At 45.7% G+C, this 20653-nt stretch overlaps 1 protein-coding gene across 12 annotated transcripts in view; it reads right to left on the bottom strand.

The window, feature by feature from the left end:
* CADM1 (cell adhesion molecule 1) overlaps window positions 1-20653 on the bottom strand; it is a 158881-nt gene that overhangs the window by 46094 nt on the left and 92134 nt on the right. For 8 of the 12 annotated variants that reach the window (XM_090123481.1, XM_090123484.1, XM_090123487.1 and 5 more), the window contains exons 1-4: window positions 18215-18377; window positions 5859-6005; window positions 4385-4537; window positions 1408-1545 (exon numbers count right to left, since the gene is read on the bottom strand). In XM_090123481.1, coding sequence (XP_089979607.1) covers window positions 1408-1545; window positions 4385-4537; window positions 5859-6005; window positions 18215-18362 — 586 coding nt within the window. In that variant the 5' untranslated portion in view covers window positions 18363-18377. Of the gene's footprint in view, window positions 1-1407; window positions 1546-4384; window positions 4538-5858; window positions 6006-18214; window positions 18378-20653 lie in introns of those variants that run through there. The other 4 variants (XM_031599868.2, XM_090123485.1, XM_090123486.1 and 1 more) reach the window with 1 other exon arrangement.

The following is a 20653-nucleotide window of genomic DNA, read 5'->3' as shown; positions in this document are numbered from 1 at the left end:
ACTCCAGAGAGAGTAACTATGAGAGCAACCACAGGATTTACTACCTGAAAGGTGATGTGACACACAACGCAGAACCAAGAAAGAAAAGAGATAGGAGAGGTTTTTGCCATGCCCTCTGCAATCACTTGCTGACAGTGTGCCTCCACTCTGCTTCTAAATACTCTTATCTTTGGCTTTTTATTTAAGAATTCAGATTGCACGGTCAAAACGTTTGGAGTGACTTGCAACAGAGGTCTTTCAAACACAAAAATATTTCAGGATAAATATATTTGAGTAAAACATGAGGAGAGCTGCAGAAAGTGACATCCCTTTATGCCTAGAGGAAAGGCTTCAATCTATTCTCAACCCAGTATTTCAGTTTCCTGACTTCTGTTTAAAAAACATCCAAAGACTCCACAGGGTGAACTGGTATTTCAAGAAGCTACTACTCAGCCCAGCAGTCTTCAAAGCTAAAGCAAAGCTGGGATTCAATTGCCAACGCAAGAAAACTCAATCAAGAAGCTGGACGGGTCAAGCATGAAGGGTCAAAAACTATTGCACTGCTGCCTGCCAGAATAGGAAAGAAAACCAAGAAAGAGATCATTTGAAGATCTGTGTAACGTTTAGATGACAACAGGTGCTGGAAATCAGTGGGGCACCACTTCAAGCAGCAGCAGGTTTGCATTCCACCTTTATCAGCATACGCTCAGCATGTGTCATACTCAGATGCTTGTAGGTGTTGTACTTAAATAGAGGATTTTATCTTGCCCTTGTAGGGGGGTTGCATTTGAAGTAATGAGTCTGGACTTCTGTAGAGAGCCCTTCACTGTCTCAGCACAAAGGTGTTGTCAACCAAGCTCACATCTACATGCAGACTTAAAACTAACAGCATGACACATGCAATCAGTGTCAGCGACTCGACTGTGCTAATACCAGGAGCAACCAGGCTGAGGGGAGTAGGAGAAACACTTCTTATATGAATATGCAACTGAACACAGGAAAAATACTCCATAAACAAAAGAGTGAGATATGAAGATGAACTGAAAGTCAACGCACAGCTCGAAGCACAGATGATCTTACTCATACCTAAAACAGGGCAGAAAAATACAAACAGCCAGAGAAATAAATTCTCCACACAGCTTTAAGGCTCCTCGAGGTCACCTGCAGTTACAGAAAGGCTCCAGATCCCTATACTTAAGTCTGGCAGTTAGGCAGAGGACAACACGAAGTTCAGCCCTTCTGTGTTAAAGAATAATTTATGTCTGCCCACATACTCCTTTGTTCCTGAGCTGGCGTTTAAAACAGCTTGCTTTTTTCCTTTCTTTTTTTTAAGGAGGCAACAGAGAGCAAGCAGACAACGTTACATAAATCATTTCAGCATGTGAAAAGGAAAGAAAGAAAAAAGGGTGACTGGGAGGATACACGTACCAGTCAGCTCCTTGTTTCCTTTGAACCATCTGATGGTGGTGGCTGGTCTGCTGGCCATGGCAGTGCAGTTCAGCTCAATCTCTTCTCCCTCAACAGCGATTTCTTTCTGGATATCAATGACCAAATTGCGTGGTGGGACTAAAACGAAAGATAAATAAAACAAAAACCAAAATCACAACACATAGTTGGTGAAAAGGCAAGTAAGACATTTTCTGATCGCTAACACAAGACAAGAAAGACTTCTGAAAAACCCATAAAGCCTACTGGAGCAACTAGCCACCAGCATTTACTTGATCTTTCAATCGATCAAATCCTTTGATAGATGGTTTTGCAGTAATCAGAGTAAGCGCCTTCACTCTCCACCTAATAATCAGAGTGGTTTCACAAATTATCACTTATCAAATCCTTAACTTTCAGTTCTGCCTCCTACCAAGGCACCGCTCTGCAGAAGAGTCTGAATCTTCCATGGCATTCAGTTGTGCACGTTGCTATTTAAAAATACAGTTTGACTTCACGCACATTTCTCGACTTGTGCTGACAGGGAGAGGAAACACCAAAGCTGACATTTGGAAGTGCATTACTTACCGCAGTTCTAACCTCGGAAGGCAATTTTTCTCTCCTGCTGTTCAGTTTCAAGTCTCAGCCTTAAGGAGTGGAAGCAGGCCAGCGACCATCAAGCTCATTGAAAATGCTCAAAAGGCAACGAGCACAGGAGCACATGGGACTGCAGTCACCAAACTAAACCCAAAGCCACCCCAGGAAGAGGAGACAGTCAACTGTGCATCCAATGACCAACTGTGCATCCAATGACCAACTGTGCATCCAATGACCAACTGTGCATCCAATGACCAACTCTTGCACCGCACGCAGTCTCCTTAGGATTCTAATTGCCCATTCTCCCCACTTTCCTTTACAGATCAAGAGTCTTGCATGAAACATAAGGCAGTAATATCCAGAAACAGGCCAGAGCTTCAGCCTGCAGCCTAACACAGAGACGTGACAAGCTTAACAGCGATGACACAGAAGCAAGGAGTCTCTCCCCGTGGAAGCACCAGTAGCTGGAGAGTGAGAAAAAATGAGCATCAAGAGTTCATGTGGCGTGGAGTTGCACTCACAGGGGAAAAAAAAAAATGAGAACTTCCAAAGGAAACTCAACTTTGCTCTGATCGATATGATTAAGCAACTGCATAGTTCAAATGTGACTAACGCATTTTTCGGCTAATGAAGAACAAATATGTATAAATATCATCCAGATGATCAAATGGACTAATTAGTCACTTGTGGCTTTTCTGTAAGAAGAACAGAACAGACTACATATTGGAGATTTTCACATGTTCCAATTAAGCATGAATAAATCTACATATAGTCTCACTGAAGGCATTAAAGTTGCGGGGAAGAGGAGGGAAGAACATTACTGAGGGAAAAGAAAGCGTGAAGCTCTCTTCTAACACCGACTACAAAGAAGGATGCCTCAAAACTTTGCTCTGCTCGCCAAAGAGAGTATCATTAGAAGCAGATCAGCAAAACTGCTCTTTGATAGGACTTAAAATATATTGGAGACTGAGTAATGACTAAGAGATCTTTGGTGGAGAACGAATCCCCAGGAGAACCGAGGATGTACTGACATGGATAACTACTCCCCAGCCCTGTCCCATTTTTTCTCCTAATCGGGGAGTCAATAATATGGAAGAAAAGACAGACACGTTACCCTTGGCTTTGCACACCCTGTCTCGAAGTACAAATGTTAGCTAAGATAAACACTCCCCTCCTCAGCCTTCTAATAATAAACATCTATCTTTATTGCCTGCCCTGTGAACTATGGCTTTGCCTGAGCATGTGATGAAGGCGAACAGGAAAGGCTCACTGCTTTATGAATGCCAGGGAGAGGCAGGCACACACTGGTCATGCTGAACATCCTTCTAAAAAAGAACCGAAGCAAAAGACCTACAAAGCAAAAGAAAATAAATCAGACTTCTTGAATTCTAAAATCGTGTGTTAAAAGGAGAACCACCAAAACCCAACTGCATTACTTCCCACTTGGGAGACATGCAGTCCCAGCTTATAGATGAATCAAGTAAATAGTATTATTTCAAGTTAAGTAGGGAAATTAAATACAACACTATTTTTGTTTAGGTGTGATTACTGAGAAGAGCTGGAATAGAGCTTCTCATCCACATGGATACTGGAAACTGCATTAGAAGTTAAAAGCTGTTGATAAACATAACAACTGTAGTAGAACCGCATATAAACATTATTTAAGCAACATCTGAAAACGTAAGAACCAAATCTCATTAAATAAAAGGAGAAAGATTTAAACTAATCAGCAAGTGAGATCTCACATCATATCATCCTCTGTGATTCAGGTTCTCCTATTAATAGAATCTTAAAAGCCACAGCTAATCTGTAGAAAGAGCGCTAATAGTGTGAGCTGCTATTATTGGTAACCACAGCCTTACAGCTGCATATCCACCACAGCAAAGCATCAAGAGAAGGCAAGGCAAGAGCTCAGCATGACCGGCTGCGAACGTATGTTGGCTGGTGGGAATGGGAGGGATGAGACAGAATTAACTTCAACTCATCAAACAGCAGTTCCTAAAGCAACGAGCAACTTTAGGATGTGGAATGAAAGACCTTATTTTCCATTAAGCGTGAAAAAAAATTGCAGCAATTAATAGGAAACTATCGCTTCCCATTAACTGACTTTACATTTCGCTGGATAAGTCAACAGAGAAACATGCAAAACTTATGCATCTTCATTTAGTAGGAGGTTCCTGAGCTATGCTGTTGGTAATAATTGCCCTTAAGGAATATCACGGATGGGCAAAGATGCTGTCTGTCTTCATTACAATATCATCCTTCACATCCCCGAGTTTGAGAAGAAAATATTTAGTGTACCATCAGATTAGTCTGACCTCTGAAAGCACAAAATTCATCAGCAATTAGAGAGGTTCACCACGAGCACCCGATGGGTCCTTACCAAGCACTGTGATGGTGGTGTAAATTTCCTGCGGGGGATCTGTGTAGAGCTGGCAGAAGTACCGTCCTTCATCAGAAATAGAGACGTTCGTCAGCGACACTCGGAGCTCACTGTTGGAGAAATTCACCAGCTGAAACCTGCTGTCCTTCAGTGCTGCGGAGCAAAGGGATCGTCAGCGGCCACAGATGCAGAAGTCCCTCTTCCCAACACAAAGTCAAAAGTCTGCAGAGATCTGAGAGCAGCATCTAAACCAGCTCCTGCCTGTAGCTGGAATCCTGCTCTTGAGTTACAGCTGGGATCTATAGAATGCTTCTGTTCTCAAATCCTTACCAAGAATCAACAGAAGCAAATCAGCCAGGCACAGCATCAAGGCTTTCCACGTGGTGTTTAGCTTCAGAGGTGCCAATGGAGTAAGGCTGGGCGTTAGGAAAAACTTATTCTCCAAAAGAGTGGTTGGGCACTGGGATGGGCTGCACAGGGAGGTGGGGGGGTTGTCACCATCCCTGCATGGGTTCTAGAACCATGGGGATGTGGCACTGGGGAACATGGCCAGTGGGCATGGTGGGATGGGGATCTGAGAGGTCTTTTCCAAACTCAATGATTCTATGACTCAGACAGCTTAATGATGCAGAGGTAAACTGCTTATTGTGAAAATCCACTCCTACATGTATGCATTTCAGATTGTGTGCAGCGAGTAAACCAGGGACAGCATGAAAAACAAAAGTAGTAGGGAAAGGATAATTTAACATTTGTTTCCATGACCAGTAGTGGCTATTTAGAAATGTGGAAACTGAACATTTCAAATCTTACCAGCAAACATAGAGGCCACAAATGTTAGCACAAGTGAAACAAGCCAGGCTCCACAGCCTGCCTGTACTTGTAGACAGGTCATAAGGTGTTTCAGGAGAGAACGTGCTCTGCCAGACACTCCTATAACACCCAGTACAATGTCCCAGTGTCTCTGGTCCCCGTTGTGACACTACAAACCATTTCAAACATCTCATTGCAGCTATTATGAGGTGGTATGGTCACGACAGGAAACAAAGCCAGGTTTGCTCAGCAGACCCCACGGTGATGGGAGATTTTGCTTTGGCTATAATGAAGCAGAGATCGTCTTGAAAATTTCAGCTTTCCCACCAAACAGATTACCTCTGAGAACATTACACTGCCTCTGCTTTGCCCTGTTCAATTTGTTTGTGTCAGCTAAATATTTGGCACTCAATTGCAATTCACCCTGAATTACTACAATCAATTCCTATTGCAAGGAAGATGGCCTGACTTTTAAAGGGGTCCATCAAGGTTTCCATTAAGGAGAAAGATTATGATTGCCTGTCTGATCTGCCCTCTAAAGAATTGACTAAACTTTAAGTGTCCAACATAAAATTAAAAGATCTCAGCATATCCTTTATCCTAACCGTGAACAAAGTGCAGGAAAAGTTGTTACCAAATAATAAAAAAAAAAAATGGAACTTACGTCTGAAATCTCTGAAATAAATCGTCTGTCTGTTGGGATTGAGGAGCTGAATCACGGAGTCGTCGCTGTTTTTGACTCGACAGCTGATGGTGGCAACGTCCCCCTCCACTACTGTCACATCTTCTGTCACCAGGTTCTGGCCATCACCTTAGGAAGAAAAGGAAGAGGAAATATGAAAATCATAAACGACGTCTGAAAGTTTCATTTGGAATACACAAACGAGCAACATCAGGAAATTTGAGGATGGATTTTCTCCTCTCGACTATCCTGGGAACAACTGAATTAAAGAGGATTAATCAGAAGAGAGGTCCATGATGGGAATAGTGGAAAAATGACTGCTGTACAGCTAATTGCTTGCCAAATGACCACCATACGGCCTCATTACAGAGCAAACAAGTCACTTTGTTCCCTCTATCTTAAATAATGACCAAAAATGATGAGCAGGGAAAAATCTCCCTGGACTTATCCACCTCTCCATGCCTTTATCCTCATACCAGCCCTGGGAGCAGATGTTCCACACCATGTGCATGGGAAGAGCAGAAATTTCCTTCCTCCCTTAAAAAGATGAATATTGTTAAATTACCTTAAAAGAAAAATCTGCTTTAAGAAGCATCTGTCCTTTGACTTCAGCAGTTATGCTTTTGTGAACTGGTTTTCGCTTACTACATCTCATCAGTGGGTGCTATTAATGTCCAGAGGTGGGAAAGAAGAACTCGATGCAATTATGCCGTGGGAGTCTTGTAATCATTTACAGGTCACCACCTCCAAACTCTCTCTCTAATGAATTGAATCATTACATCAGATGCACACGGAGAAATCTGGTTCGCGTTACAAAGAATGCAGAGGACCTTGATTTGAAAAAAAAAAAAAAACAAAAAAAACCATTTTGCATTTCATGTTTTCCACACCTTCTACGTCAGGTTACAGCAAAGCAGAGCTCCATTGGAGAGGGGAGGAGGAACCAAAGCTCCTCTTGTGGGCAGCTCAGAGCCTGTCTGCCTTCTGCATGGCCATGGGGAGAACCGCAATGCAGCTTCACTTGTAGATGGCCCAAGACAGGGGGAGAAACTTTGAGACTTGAAACACCCAGGGATGGTTGTTATGCTCTGGTTTGTCTTTTTTCTTGCCTCCTCTCCACCTTTTTTTTAGTGAGCTGCTACTATACTGACCCTGGTCAAACCTCTCGGGTCAGAAGATGAGCACCCAGCCCACAAATGTGCTACCAACAGTCCCACTATAGTTTTCTTCAACGCTTCCAGCCATGGCAGCACAAATGTTTGTCACATACAGCCTACCTAAGCAAAGCTAGGGGATCACAGAATTGCCAGTCTTGGAAGGGACTCAAGGATCATGAATCTACAACCCCCTCCCACATGCAGGGCCACCAACCTTCCCACCTAATGCTAGACCAGGCTGCCCAGGGCCCCATCCAATCTGGCCTTGAACACCTCCAGGGACGGGGCATCCACAGCCTCTCTGGGCAGCTGTTCCAGCACCTCACCGCTCTCTCTGTAAAGAATTTCCCCCTGATGTCCAACTAAATATGGTTGGATGCAATAGGGATGCAATAGCATCACTCACTTAGGAACTTATAGCACCGTGATACAAGATCTTACACCCAGCCAAGTGGGTCTGACACTGATCACAGACAGCTGTGGGTAGGACACCAATGACCAGAAGTGATCCTCAGCCCCCACCTGCCCACAGCCAGGCTGCAGCAGAGGCTATGCTGCAATATTCCAGCAGCAGTGCAAGCCAAAATCAGGGCAACCTAATGGAGATGTGGTGTCCCTGTTCACTGCAGGGGAGTCAGACTTGATGGCCTTCAGAGGTCCCTTCTAACTCTAAGGATTCTCTGATTCCATTCTATGAAAACATTAACCACCACTAACTGCTCCCAGGGAATGATTTTATCAAACCCATTCAAAACAAGGTTCTTGCACAAGGATCAGCTTGATATGTTCTCATAAACGCAATATTCGCTACAAATCATTAACAAAGCTATTAAGACTTGATTTCCATCTAAGCAATTACTGCAAGCATATTTTTTTACATTTACTTTAAAAGACTCAATCCTATTTTCAATTCATTAAACTGTTCCTTGCATTTACTGAGTTTTACATCAGCTTGGAAGCCTATTTGAATTAATAAAAATTACAGTAGAAGTAATTTAGAAATAAATTATTTGAAGTTTAAGCCACTGAAGCTTTTCATGCTGGAATGCTGCTACGTTAAGCCTGCTGACTGATTGCTTTGGAAGTCCAGCACTGAGATCCAGGCTGGCGTCAGGATCTGTCTCAAGGAATATTTGCACTCCCGCAGGCTTTGGGGTTAATGAGAGGCACAGGGCACACGAGGACAACACCCCACAGTCTGACACAGCCATCAGCTCAACCGTAGTGGATTTCTGTGTATTTATTCTGAACCAGAGGGCATCCCATCCGGCTGTTGTTTGCACAGATTCCTTTGCTCCGCTGACCTAAATTTGTTTGCTTAACTAACAGCACAAGGCAGTACGAGTTAACGCTCCTGGTTATCTGCATTCACATCTGCTCCCAGTTACCAAGAACAGCGTCAATTACAAACTTCAAATTAAATAAACATGCAATGCGAAGCGAGAACTCTCTAGACCCATTTTCACTTAAACATTTCAGGAAGTTATTTGCTAATATTTACCAGCGCTATGCAAGCATTCCGGGGAGTATTACTTTCACCAAAATACAGACATTTAAAGCACCACAATGTCTTTTAATGGCATGAAGATTTGGGTGAAGAGAGGGAGAATCAGAGAATGGCTCAGGTTGGAGTGGAGCTCAGAGCCCACCCAGTGCCACCCCCGGCCATGGGCAGGGCTGCCCCCCACCAGCTCAGGGCCCCATCCCACCTGGCCTTGAGTGCCTGCAGGGAGAGGAGAGAGAGAAGGGAGAGGAGAGAGAGAAGGGAGAGGAGAGAGAGAAGGGAGAGGAGAGAGAGAAGGGAGAGGAGAGAGAGAAGGGAGAGGAGAGAGAGAAGGGAGAGGAGAGAGAGAAGGGAGAGGAGAGAGAGGAGGGAGAGGAGGGAGAGGAGGGAGAGGAGGGAGAGAAGGGAGAGGAGAGAGAGAAGGGAGAGGAGAGAGAGAAGGGAGAGGAGAGAGAGAAGGGAGAGGAGGGAGAGGAGGGAGAGGAGGGAGAGGAGGGAGAGGAGGGAGAGGAGGGAGAGGAGGGAGAGGAGGGAGAGGAGGGAGAGGAGGGAGAGGAGGGAGAGGAGGGAGAGAAGGGAGAGAAGGGAGAGGAGGGAGAGGAGGGAGAGGAGGGAGAGGAGGGAGAGGAGGGAGAGGAGAGAGAGAAGGGAGAGGAGAGAGAGAAGGGAGAGGAGAGAGAGAAGGGAGAGGAGAGAGAGAAGGGAGAGGAGAGAGAGAAGGGAGAGGAGAGAGAGAAGGGAGAGGAGGGAGAGGAGGGAGAGGAGGGAGAGGAGGGAGAGGAGGGAGAGGAGGGAGAGGAGGGAGAGGAGGGAGAGGAGGGAGAGGAGGGAGAGGAGGGAGAGGAGGGAGAGGAGAGAGAGAAGGGAGAGGAGAGAGAGAAGGGAGAGGAGAGAGAGAAGGGAGAGGAGGGAGAGGAGGGAGAGGAGGGAGAGGAGGGAGAGGAGGGAGAGGAGGGAGAGGAGAGAGAGGAGAGAGAGGAGAGAGAGAAGGGAGAGGAGAGAGAGAAGGGAGAGAAGGGAGAGAAGGGAGAGGAGAGAGAGAAGGGAGAGGAGAGAGAGAAGGGAGAGGAGAGAGAGAAGGGAGAGGAGAGAGAGAAGGGAGAGGAGAGAGAGAAGGGAGAGGAGGGAGAGGAGGGAGAGGAGGGAGAGGAGGGAGAGGAGGGAGAGGAGGGAGAGGAGGGAGAGGAGGGAGAGGAGGGAGAGGAGGGAGAGGAGGGAGAGAAGGGAGAGAAGGGAGAGGAGGGAGAGGAGGGAGAGGAGGGAGAGGAGGGAGAGGAGGGAGAGGAGGGAGAGGAGGGAGAGGAGGGAGAGGAGGGAGAGAAGGGAGAGGAGGGAGAGAAGGGAGAGGAGGGAGAGAAGGGAGAGGAGGGAGAGAAGGGAGAGGAGGGAGAGAAGGGAGAGGAGGGAGAGGAGGGAGAGGAGGGAGAGAAGGGAGAGGAGAGAAGGGAGAGGAGGGAGAGAAGGGAGAGGAGAGAAGGGAGAGGAGAGAAGGGAGAGGAGAGAAGGGAGAGGAGAGAAGGGAGAGGAGAGAAGGGAGAGGAGAGAAGGGAGAGGAGAGAAGGGAGAGGAGAGAAGGGAGAGGAGAGAAGGGAGAGGAGAGAAGGGAGAGGAGAGAAGGGAGAGGAGAGAAGGGAGAGGAGAGAAGGGAGAGGAGAGAAGGGAGAGGAGAGAAGGGAGAGGAAGGTTACTATTGATAAAGAACTCTCCTCAGTGCTCTGTAACACAAGGGACAGACTAAAAGATCAGACTTTGTATTTCAAACCTGGGTAGGATTGATTGATTAAATCTCAACTTTGGCCACGTAATTCACTTCCCTTTGGGCTCTGTTTATAAAGCTATGAAGAGAATCGACTCTCTATTTCCAACAAGGTGTTTGAACCCCTTAGCACACAAGGAGATCAAGTCTAGCATGAAAAAAGTGGAAGTGAAAAATCTGCAACCGTTTTCTAAAGTCATTAAGGCCCTAGGAAAAGAGAACAAAAAACTACAAATGAAAATCAGTTTTTTTAAACCCTACCCACACTCAGCAGGCAATCTTTTTGCCTGCACACACATAACCTGTGCTCACAGGTAGGCAGTTCTTCAAAACATGCTTTCCTGGACTGAGCTTCTCATCGCTGCCTACACACACTGGATGACTTGCACTTGACGTAAGATGCAAGAATATTCTTGAGCTGAAGTGTAATGCATTGCTTTTGAGAGAGGAAAACAGGAACGTGAGATGAGCTGGCTTCTGAGCTGGGCTTCAGGGGGAACTGTCACATGTGGAACTGCCCCATCCCTGCAGGCATCCAAGGCCAGGCTGGATGTGGCTCTGGGCAGCCTGGGCTGCTGGTTGGCGACCTGCACACAGCAGGGGGTTGGAACTGGATGAGCATTGTGCTCCTTTTCAACCCAGGCCATTCTATGATATACATGCATCGTACATGTATAAAATTAATGAGAACATGGAATAACCAAAACAGATATCTGCAATGTCAGGGAAAGAAAAAAAACGCTCTGTGTCTCCTTTACTATATAAAGCAATTCTTTGGCTGTGCAATGGAGAAGTCCTGCAGGAAGGAAGGACAAGATGGAGGGAAGCAATGCACTCAGGGATTTTGGCTAGCAGCTAAATAATTAATTTTTACACTTGTATTTCTGCATTGGACCACTGCAGTATTTGTTTCTAAGGCTGCAAAGTAAGAAGACTTCGAACAGCAAATTGTGTTAAAACAAGTTTCTCTGAGGTGGGCACAGTGCAGGGACCTCGGCTCATATGCAGTGGTCACATTGAAAATTAATTCTTTTTTCCACTTGCAGCACATCAGGATGGAGTGAAGAGTCAGGGGGAGGAGATGGAAAGATGAGAAATACGTGCTCGTGAACATGCCTCTTCAATTCCCAACACAACACCAGCCACAGGTACCTCATCATGGCCAACAGCACTGCTGATTCCATACACAGAAAACAGAAAGGCTTTTCAGAAAAGAGTAATTTTCATGAAGCCTCAACTATGTAAACTCACAGAATTCGTCGTAATAAATTGAGTCAAAGGAAAAAAAAAAAAAAAACAACCAAAAACCTACATTCAAATACACGAAGTATTTGTTTGTGTCTTGGAGGAAAAATATGACATGATGATCAATCCACAGAATTAATGTAATTTTGATGTCAAAACTTACCAATTTCAGCTATCCAAGAAGAATGAAACGATTAAATAACCAACTTGAGGTTGAGAGAAGCATTGTAGAAGGGTTATAAACACCTTGCAATCTACCTACACCAAAGGCTTTGTTTCTCTGTCACTGCTATTCCACCTAGCAGCTCCTGTGCTCTTCCCACCCATCACAAAGACCAGCATCCCCATGAAGCACCACAATCTGCCTCTTCAGAAAGACCACAGTAACTGAACAGGCATTCTGCAGCCATCAGATGCTACGGAGCAGCAAGGAGGATGAAAACAAATCACCATTTACAGTCTTGTCTTTAAGGAGATGGGACAGAAATGACGACGGCGTGCTGGAAGCAAGTTGCTGGAGCTCAGTGCATCTGGCCCTGCAGGCTGTTCTAACACAGAGCATCGTCACACTCGAACTTTTGAGAAGAATGGACAATCCACACTAATTGTGTCGGCAACAAAAGGCGATTGCTTCCTACAGAGTTAATTTCACGACATCTTTTCATGCACAAGAGAATGGGAGCAATTTCAAATCGGGCTGCCTACAAAACTGTACGTGCACGTAAGAGCATGAAACAAGACTTATGGCACGTAGGAAAGATGTGCTCAAGGGATGAGTCCTCAGTCAGTGCCTTTGCACTGCGTTGCTAACGGAGCTGATGTGCACAGAGATGCACCATTCTGCCTCCATGAGCAGCACAACTCCAGACTCAGACACGGACTGCACCAGCTTCAAGGGCACCTGTTAGTATTGACAGGCTGAGGGAGTGTAATTGCACTATTATTAGTCTCTTCGCATCTCCCAGTCCATTTTGTCTGCCAAAGAGAGATGCTGAAAGCCTTGCAAGTTAAAAGCTGCGAGTGACACAGCAGCAGGGCTGAGTGCTGGTGTGCAGCAGGCGCTGCCTTAGAGCATGTATCCATGGCACTAAGCTGGAGCACGCGACCTTGGCCATCAGAGACACCATGTTGGGGCACACATCCATTGCAAACAGAGACACCACGTTGGAGCACATGTTCACAGCCATCAGACTCCACAATGGAGCACGTTTATGGCCAGCAGACGCAACACTGGAGCACACGTCCATGACCACCAGATTTCATGTTGGAGCACATGTCCACGGCCACCACAGACCCCACTTCAGAGCATGGTCAGCACCCATGCCATCATAAGCACCACAAAGGAGCACGTGTCTGCATCCACCGCCATCACACAGAGCGGGGAGGTGGGAGATGGGCACAGGAGGTGCCCAGAGCTCACACTTATCCCCGAGGAGAGCTCGCAGTGAGTGGGAGGAAGACATTTTGCTCAAGGTACAGCTGTGAACAGATGACGACAGTAAGACTGAATAATACCACATTGTGAAAATTACTCATATTTCTGCTGGAGAAGCCGAGGGCTTTTGGTCTATAATGTGAAAGAGCAATTTGTTAGCATAAAATTGGGTTTCTCAGCCCCATCAGCCTGTTGTGAGGGTCTGCTCACTTCAGCTGGCTGCCAGTTACTGATACCTTTCTGCCCTTAAGTCCTCCTTCTGTGCCCAAACCAGGTAAAAATAATGGAAACCTTCCAAAGCCACAGAATCTGAAGCTGCACATGGATGTTTATGAACAATTATTCTTTCAATTTCATTCTCAACCTTGAAGGAAAAATTTATTTTCGACCAAGATTTACATCTAACATTTTGAAATAGCAACTTTCTTTTCTAATAAGATCTAATTACCACTTTCGTGACCTTCAGTCAAGTATCTCTGAGATTTTCCTGCATTCAAGTAGCTCTCACTGTCTCTTCAAAACCTCCTCTATGGCGAGCAACTGTCTTAGCATGGCCAAAATGCAACTGTACCTCGTCTGGGAAAGAGCTCTTCAAAAAAAAAAAAAAAAAAAAGTACTGCTGGCAAACAAACAGAACTCTAGAAAATCTCATTTTCAAGTTTGTTTTGCTGTCATCTCCAATAAGCTGATGTGAAGTTGTGGTCTGTGTGAAATCCCCACGTACTGCGAGCGACAGCTACTTCAGAGCACAGCATCCACTGCAGCCTCAGAACCCAGCGGAGCAGACGGCGCTCAAAGGAAACGGGGGAAATGGGATATAAGCATCTCCACTTCTGCGTGTGAAGTTCTGACTACGGCAAATTGACATGGTAATGCTCAAGGCTGCATTCGTGTTTGCTTTCAAATTTTCACGCGTGTTATTCTTCCTCTACCAAAAAAAAAAAAAAAAAGCATGGATTAAAAAGGATGGCTTTGATGAAGGGCGCTGATTTCCACATCCATGAGTTTTGGTAGCACCTGATGTCTTCACTGTGGAAAAGCACAAGCTAAAAAAGTTCTTCTGTGGTGGAAAGAAGGGGGTGGGGGATTAATATTCAAGCAACTATTCCCCAACTTTCAGTATCTGTAATAACGCAGCTGTTGCCTGTCACTAATGAAGCGTATCGATTAAGGAACTACTTGGCATTAAGTACAATGCTGCTGTTTTTCCAGCTAGAGAACAATTCTTTGGTAAGGTTCATTGTTTCTCAGAGGGTGAAATGAAAAAGAGAGAGAGACCAGGTGAAAGCTCCATACTAACTTATGAGAAGAGCCAAGATCAGCCCTAAATGCAGCAATGGTGGGAGATGCCTTCTCTTCACCCACCTTCCATTGCGTTCCATTCACTCTGCTTGGTTTTCTAAGGACTGCTTTAGTATTAGGAAGAATTTCTTCTCAGAAAGAGTGGTTGGGCACCAGCACAGGCTGCCCGGGGAGGCGGGGAGGTCACCATCCCTGGAGGTGTTCAAGGAAAGGGAAGGTGGAACACACAGGGCTGTGGTCAGTGGGCAGTGATGGTGGTAGGTTGGACTGGATGGTCCCACAGGTCTTCTCCAGCCTTTGTGATTCTGTGACGCCTTTCTCTGATAGACTCCCTCACCCGATCTGCACACGTTAATTTTGGATGGCCATTAATCCAACTGGACTACTGCAAGCCTCACCACCACTGGGCCTGGCCGCAAGTCTTCCCATTCTCTTATTTACTGTGAATTTCTCTGACATTTTCTGCAGGGACAAAAACACTTCCACCATTCAGCAAGCTATTTAATTTTCTTGTCATACGCTTTACTCAACCTCTGTAATTGCAGGAACCTATTTCCCTCTCTTCTCGATACATATTTTAACAAGTGTACACACGTGCGAATGCTTTCAGCACCTTTCATCACTGATTCACCCAGCGAGGCACAGCACCCCTCTGCCCAGCTCTCACTGAGCCGCAGCCAACATTCCTCCACTGAAGTGCTCTCCTGGCTTCAGAGAGAATACGCAAGATGGTGCTAAAAAAATTGCTTATGATGGGGAGCGTGTTTGTGTTATGAATTATACACTTCAGAAAAATATACTGCAAATTTGAGCAAGTTGTGCAGAGCTATTAAATTTCTGGAGGAAAGGAAAAAAAAAAAAATACGCTATAGCCACCTTTACTGCTTTTCTTGTTTAAAGAGTAAGAATAAAAGATGACAATAGCTCCGAACTGACACTGAGGGTTATATTTACTTTAAACATTTGTGAATTTCTGCATGATGAAATTGCATCGGGGAATTCTTCCTGCTGGCGTGCGACTGGAATGGTATAAAGATAGAAAACTGATCTGAAATACTGCTAAAGCAACATAGCTGGCTAAGTATTGTTAGTCCAAAGGCAAGCGGTCCCTTTGCTGAATCACTCTCCATCTGAATTATTAAAATTCTCAGCATTCTTTACTCCTGAAGCTGCTGGAAGTGCCCTGTTTCTAACAGGCTGCCCCAGCCCCAGTGGTTTTGGGAGCCTTGTTTGCAAAGGGAGCGTGGAGCAAGCTGTGCTGCTGCAGCATGGAGCCACGGGATGGATCCAGGAGTGGGGTAGCAAACACAAGGGCCAGCCCAGCACCACCCCTGCAAAGCATCCGCTTCGAGGTTAATGCATGTGGGGAGCATCAGTCTTTCATTCTGCACCACTTGCTAGGAACAACCAAGCAGTCCATAGCTCATGCAAATGACTGGGATCTTATATACTGCATTTGGGAATAAAACCCCTTTACCTATAATGAAAACCTACACACGTTTGGCTGAAACATCTCTCAGCCCAAAGCATTTCCTGACTTTACCACGTCCATCACCGCCCTGCCAGCCTTCCATGCCTCCCATTACCAGCAACCACACCAGCTCAGATTTATCATCTGTCACCTGTGTTGGGATTAGATGTCATGCTTGTCTTTCTATTACTCAGATATTGATAGATAAAATTCCGCGGCCATACACTGCCTGTCCCCTCAAAGGTTACCATCAGAGGATGCTCAGAATCAATACAGATCTTATCTGCCACTGCCTTCGGTGGGGCTCTGCAAACAAGGCTCACGGGAACGCAGCACACAGGAATCCGTCACGGCTCTCAGGATTAATGCAGCTTGTTGCAACACAGCCCTGTTGTTCCACAGATCTGTTTCTTCTCATTCCACGTTTCTAACCAAATCAAGTCTCATAAGAGAACATAATTCACAGCAGTCGCCAGAAATTCAGCCTTTCTGAATATGACCACGCAAAGCAAGAACCCTACCAGTCACACTCACCACAACGATGTCTAACAGCACAATTTATATGTTTTGCTGCCATGGCTAAGTTGGAAAGCTGCTGGCTGTATTTTTCCTCTTTCAGAACTCATTTCTTACCTCATCTGGCAGCTCACGTATATAAATGGTGTTGATACTGCAGCGTTTTATTTATCTATATTTGTAGGTAGGGATGCTTTGCCCTGTTTAACTAACACACCACAAGAGCAGCTCTCAGGAACAGGCCAATCTTTTCCTTCTATTCTGGAAATAGAACAATAAAAGGTCACTTATTAAACCATTGCTTTGCACTGCTAAGGTCAGGGGTTTATCACAGCACTGCAGAGCCAAAGGACATCTGTGCAGCAGCAGTTCTCAGCTGCAGCACATCACACACACAGCCTCCAACCTCAGCCATCCTACAGCTCGATGATTTACAGGATATTGCTGCAAGTTACTCGTGATGGAGCAGCTTCGGCCAGGGTAGGGTCACAAAAATACTTAGGAAAAAATATAACAAAAGATGCAAAAAAACGAAGCTTCCTTCTAGGGGAAGAAAGTAAACCACTGTGGACAGAATGGGAGCAGAGAGAGGAGCTCAGAGCAGAAAGCAAGCCAAGATGCTGCAGAGAATTGACTTCCTATTTTAGGTTAGCATTTCTTGTACATGGGTATTATGAGGAAGGAGGCACTCTCAGGGAGCCTCTCAGGATGGAGAAACGTAGGTCTGATCTGCAGGCAGCTGTGGTTTGGTTTTAGAGACTGACGGACTGCTGAGCCACACTGCAGCACAGCCACACTGCTCTGCCTTGTGCAAGGACACAGACACCCAGTTAAACATCACTCCTCACTCACCGAGTAGGGAAAAGGAGATTAGGGAATGTTTTCGTTTTTACCAAAGAGGAAAAAGCTCTATGAAACAACACGATCTCAAACAGCAGCGTGGGTCACTCAGTTCTGCGTGCCCAAGTCCTGGCTCCAAGATGCTTTCAATCACAAACACAGCAATTTAAAAACAGTGGGGGCTTCAGATGACAGGAGATGCTCGATTCAGACTGCCACCACTCATCGTGCCTCAAAGACAGGCACTGTGGAAAAGAATCAGAAAGTGCAGGTAGCGGTGAGGCAGGACGTGGAAGTCACCTGCTGCTTGAGCAGGAGCAGCTGGTCACCCCTGAGCGGTGCCTGCTGGCCCCTAAACGGGGCTGTCATGTGGAAAAGGGAGAAGTGAAGAGAGTGGGTGTGAAAGCAAAAACGAAAGCAAAGGGCAAAGCTGTGCAGAGCCTCAAAAGAAATGCACTGCGTGCACCTGTCACAAGTTCTGTGCACGCATTCCTCCAGCTCTGCTGTCACCATTGCAAGACATCATCCGTCAAGGACACCGCCTGAGAACCAGCAATCCACTCGTGCTACCAAAGAGAGACGTTCAGAGGCAGCATTGGCAAGGGAGATGTAGTTTGACAACATAAGACGGTCCCAGCAGACCGCTGCCTCCATTCAGTATGTTTAAATAATACTCAATTAGGATCAACATTCATTTATTATTAATGCTGTTCTAATACAGAATTTCTTATCTGCTTTTTATCTTCCAGCTACACCGCTACCAAGGACACACAGAGCCTAGATCTAAGAAAGGAGACCTTGATTAATCCGGAGTTTAAAATACACAGATACTCCTGTACCTGCTCTGACTTGTGCTATGAGGAATGGGAGTCTGCTGGTAGGAAAAGGAAGCATTAATAAAATATTCTGTTTTCACAGACAGCGAGTGCATTCAGTGCATTTGTGTTATTAGAACAACGCTGTTGAGCAGCACACGCTGCCTTGCATTCAGTTCTGCTTCTGTCGCAGAGCATCCATGCTGAAATCCCAAGTACAGAGGAAGCAACATACCTGCAGGTGTTGCCATTCCCCAGGCCACTGAAGCTATGCTCCCAATAGCATACATCACCTACAGGGCACAGCAAGGTCTGTTTCAGTGCCACGTCTTCCCCGTGCAGCCAAGGACTCTTGTATGGGTGCAGGACAAGCAGAGGTTAACCTTCCACTTGTCAGGTTGTCTTTGTGATTTTCAGGTGTTCTGTTGTCACTCTCAGAATCCATTTCTCAATTATTAGATGCTACATGACCTACACCCACACCCCAACAAAAAGAACACCCAACACAGAACGATGGGATCTCCCAATAACGAGGAAAACTGTTTTAAGACAGATGATGGGAACCATTTTATTCTAACGAGCAGATAATTCTTCTATTCATACCTATAACCCACTTCTTGCAGACTTTTAATATCCATAATATTTTACTGTCAGTAGCATCTGTCACAATGTGCAGCTTAATAATCTCTTCTAAATCCAAGAAATCTTTATTTCCATGAAGTATCTGAGATGAATTTTGATCAACGGCTTGATCTCCTTCATAAGAAAGGATCTCCCTTAACTGTCTGCGCATGTAATCTAAAGCAGTTCTCAAATCTTTCGTTCTGTCACTGCAAAAGGCGAGAATTAAATGACAAAATTAGTAACAAACGTGCAAGCCTGCAGAAAATGTCCTGAGGCACAATGGGATAATAGATGATAAATTGGAACGCAGTGCCTTCCGTGAGGCATTTCGGCCAATTCCCACCCTTCAAGATAGTCTTAAACCACACCGCTTTATCTGCTGTGCTGTACACAGGAGTTATTTTGTAAGACTTGAAGCAAACACCCCCAGAACTTTTATCCACGAAACGAGAGAGCTAAAATATCCACCAACCTGAGCAACTGTAAGCTTATGCATCTAAACCGCACTTCCATGTACAAACACATCAAACATCGAATGCAAAAGGATGAGCTCTTCCAGGGATTAAATTAAGTTTGTATTTCACCCTTTGAAGTTAATACACAGCTTGAAATCATGGGAGAAGAGCTGATCTCAATTCGCACTGCAATAGCAAAGCGACTCAAGAAGTTGATAACGCGCCTTATCTGCCTACTCTTCATGTTCTCTTTGGACAAACAAGAGCAAGCACACCAATGTCATGGCTTTGCATTACAGTCCCATCACGTCTGCAGGCAGGGAGCAGCTCTCAGTGCACTGAGCAAGGCTGCAGCTCAGCACTGCCTGCATCTGCTGCCCCGCCAGGCCCAGCACTGACACCATCACTGACCTCTGCAGAAGGCGTCCAACAAATCCAGGATGGGCAACGTGGAAGTGAATGCTTGTCCCTGAGGATGCTGAACGTTTACCTTCCAAGGAGGTGGATGGATGGGCACAGAGAGTGGTGGTGAATGCAGTGCTCCATCCCTGCAGGCACTCAAAGCCAGGTGGGATGGGGCCATGGGCAGCCTGAGCTGGTGGGGGGCAGCCCTGCCCATGCCCAGGGTGGCACTGGGTGGGCTTTACACTTCTAATGAGTCATTTCTATAAGCAGCATTGCTTGCATTGCCTTTTACTTAATAACTGCTTATAAAAGAGCTGAAAAACTTCCTGCTTCATCTCTTCGCTGAAGTTCTGCTGCTGCTTTTCAGTGCTTGGGAAATCCAGTCCTAAGAGCCACGGGTCACTTCAATATCTGCACATCACAGTTGGATGGGGGCATTGTGCTTAGGGGATTTTTGCCTTTATTTTTTTCTTCGTTTTCCCCTGAAGGAAGAGATTAGAGACAACATCTCACACGACACGGAAAGAATGACAGATACTATCAGTCACACAAACCCCCACCCCAAAAAAAATCAGGGAGAAAAAAGTCTCAGCATTAGAATCAAAGCGAGAACTCCTTCCTGCATCTACTCCAAAAAAAGGATAAAAAGGTATATAATAACAAAAGGCTTTAGTCTGGATTCCAGATCAGACACAATGATGAATGCTAGCCTAAAGGGCAACATATTTGTAAGTTTTAAGTCTCTTGCTACACCAACTGTCCTGATTCATCCCTGTGATAAAGGCAGTTCTGAGAGCTATTTTACCATATTTATTATTTCACAGGAGAGGGAGAGCACATGTGGAAGCAGCCCTCAGTCTGCCACCCATCAGGTTTATAAATGGCAGTAAGAGACCAATGCTGGTGTCTTTAAGCATTAATCTACTTGCTACAGAATCTGCAGGTCCCTCTGTCAGCCCACACCCAGTGCTTCTCTCAGGTGAAGGGGAAAAACAAACTATTAAAAATACACATAGGAAAGAACAACGCATGCTTTCCTCCCCCCATATCTATGGGATTTGGTTTCAGTACACTCCCATTGAACCAAAAAGGAGAGATGCTCAGAGGGTGGTGATGCACTGGAACAGGTTGCCCAAGGAGGCTGTGGATGCCCCATCCCTGCAGGCATTCAAGGCCAGGCTGGATGTGGCTCTGGGCAGCCTGGTCTGGTGGCTGGTGACCCTGCACATAGCAAGGGGTTGGAACCAGATGA

This window comes from Phasianus colchicus, chromosome 23 (genome assembly GCF_987193195.1).
Source record: "Phasianus colchicus chromosome 23, bPhaCol1.hap1.1, whole genome shotgun sequence".
Classification (NCBI taxonomy): domain Eukaryota; kingdom Metazoa; phylum Chordata; class Aves; order Galliformes; family Phasianidae; genus Phasianus; species Phasianus colchicus.
This window is presented reverse-complemented; position numbering and strand designations above follow the sequence as displayed.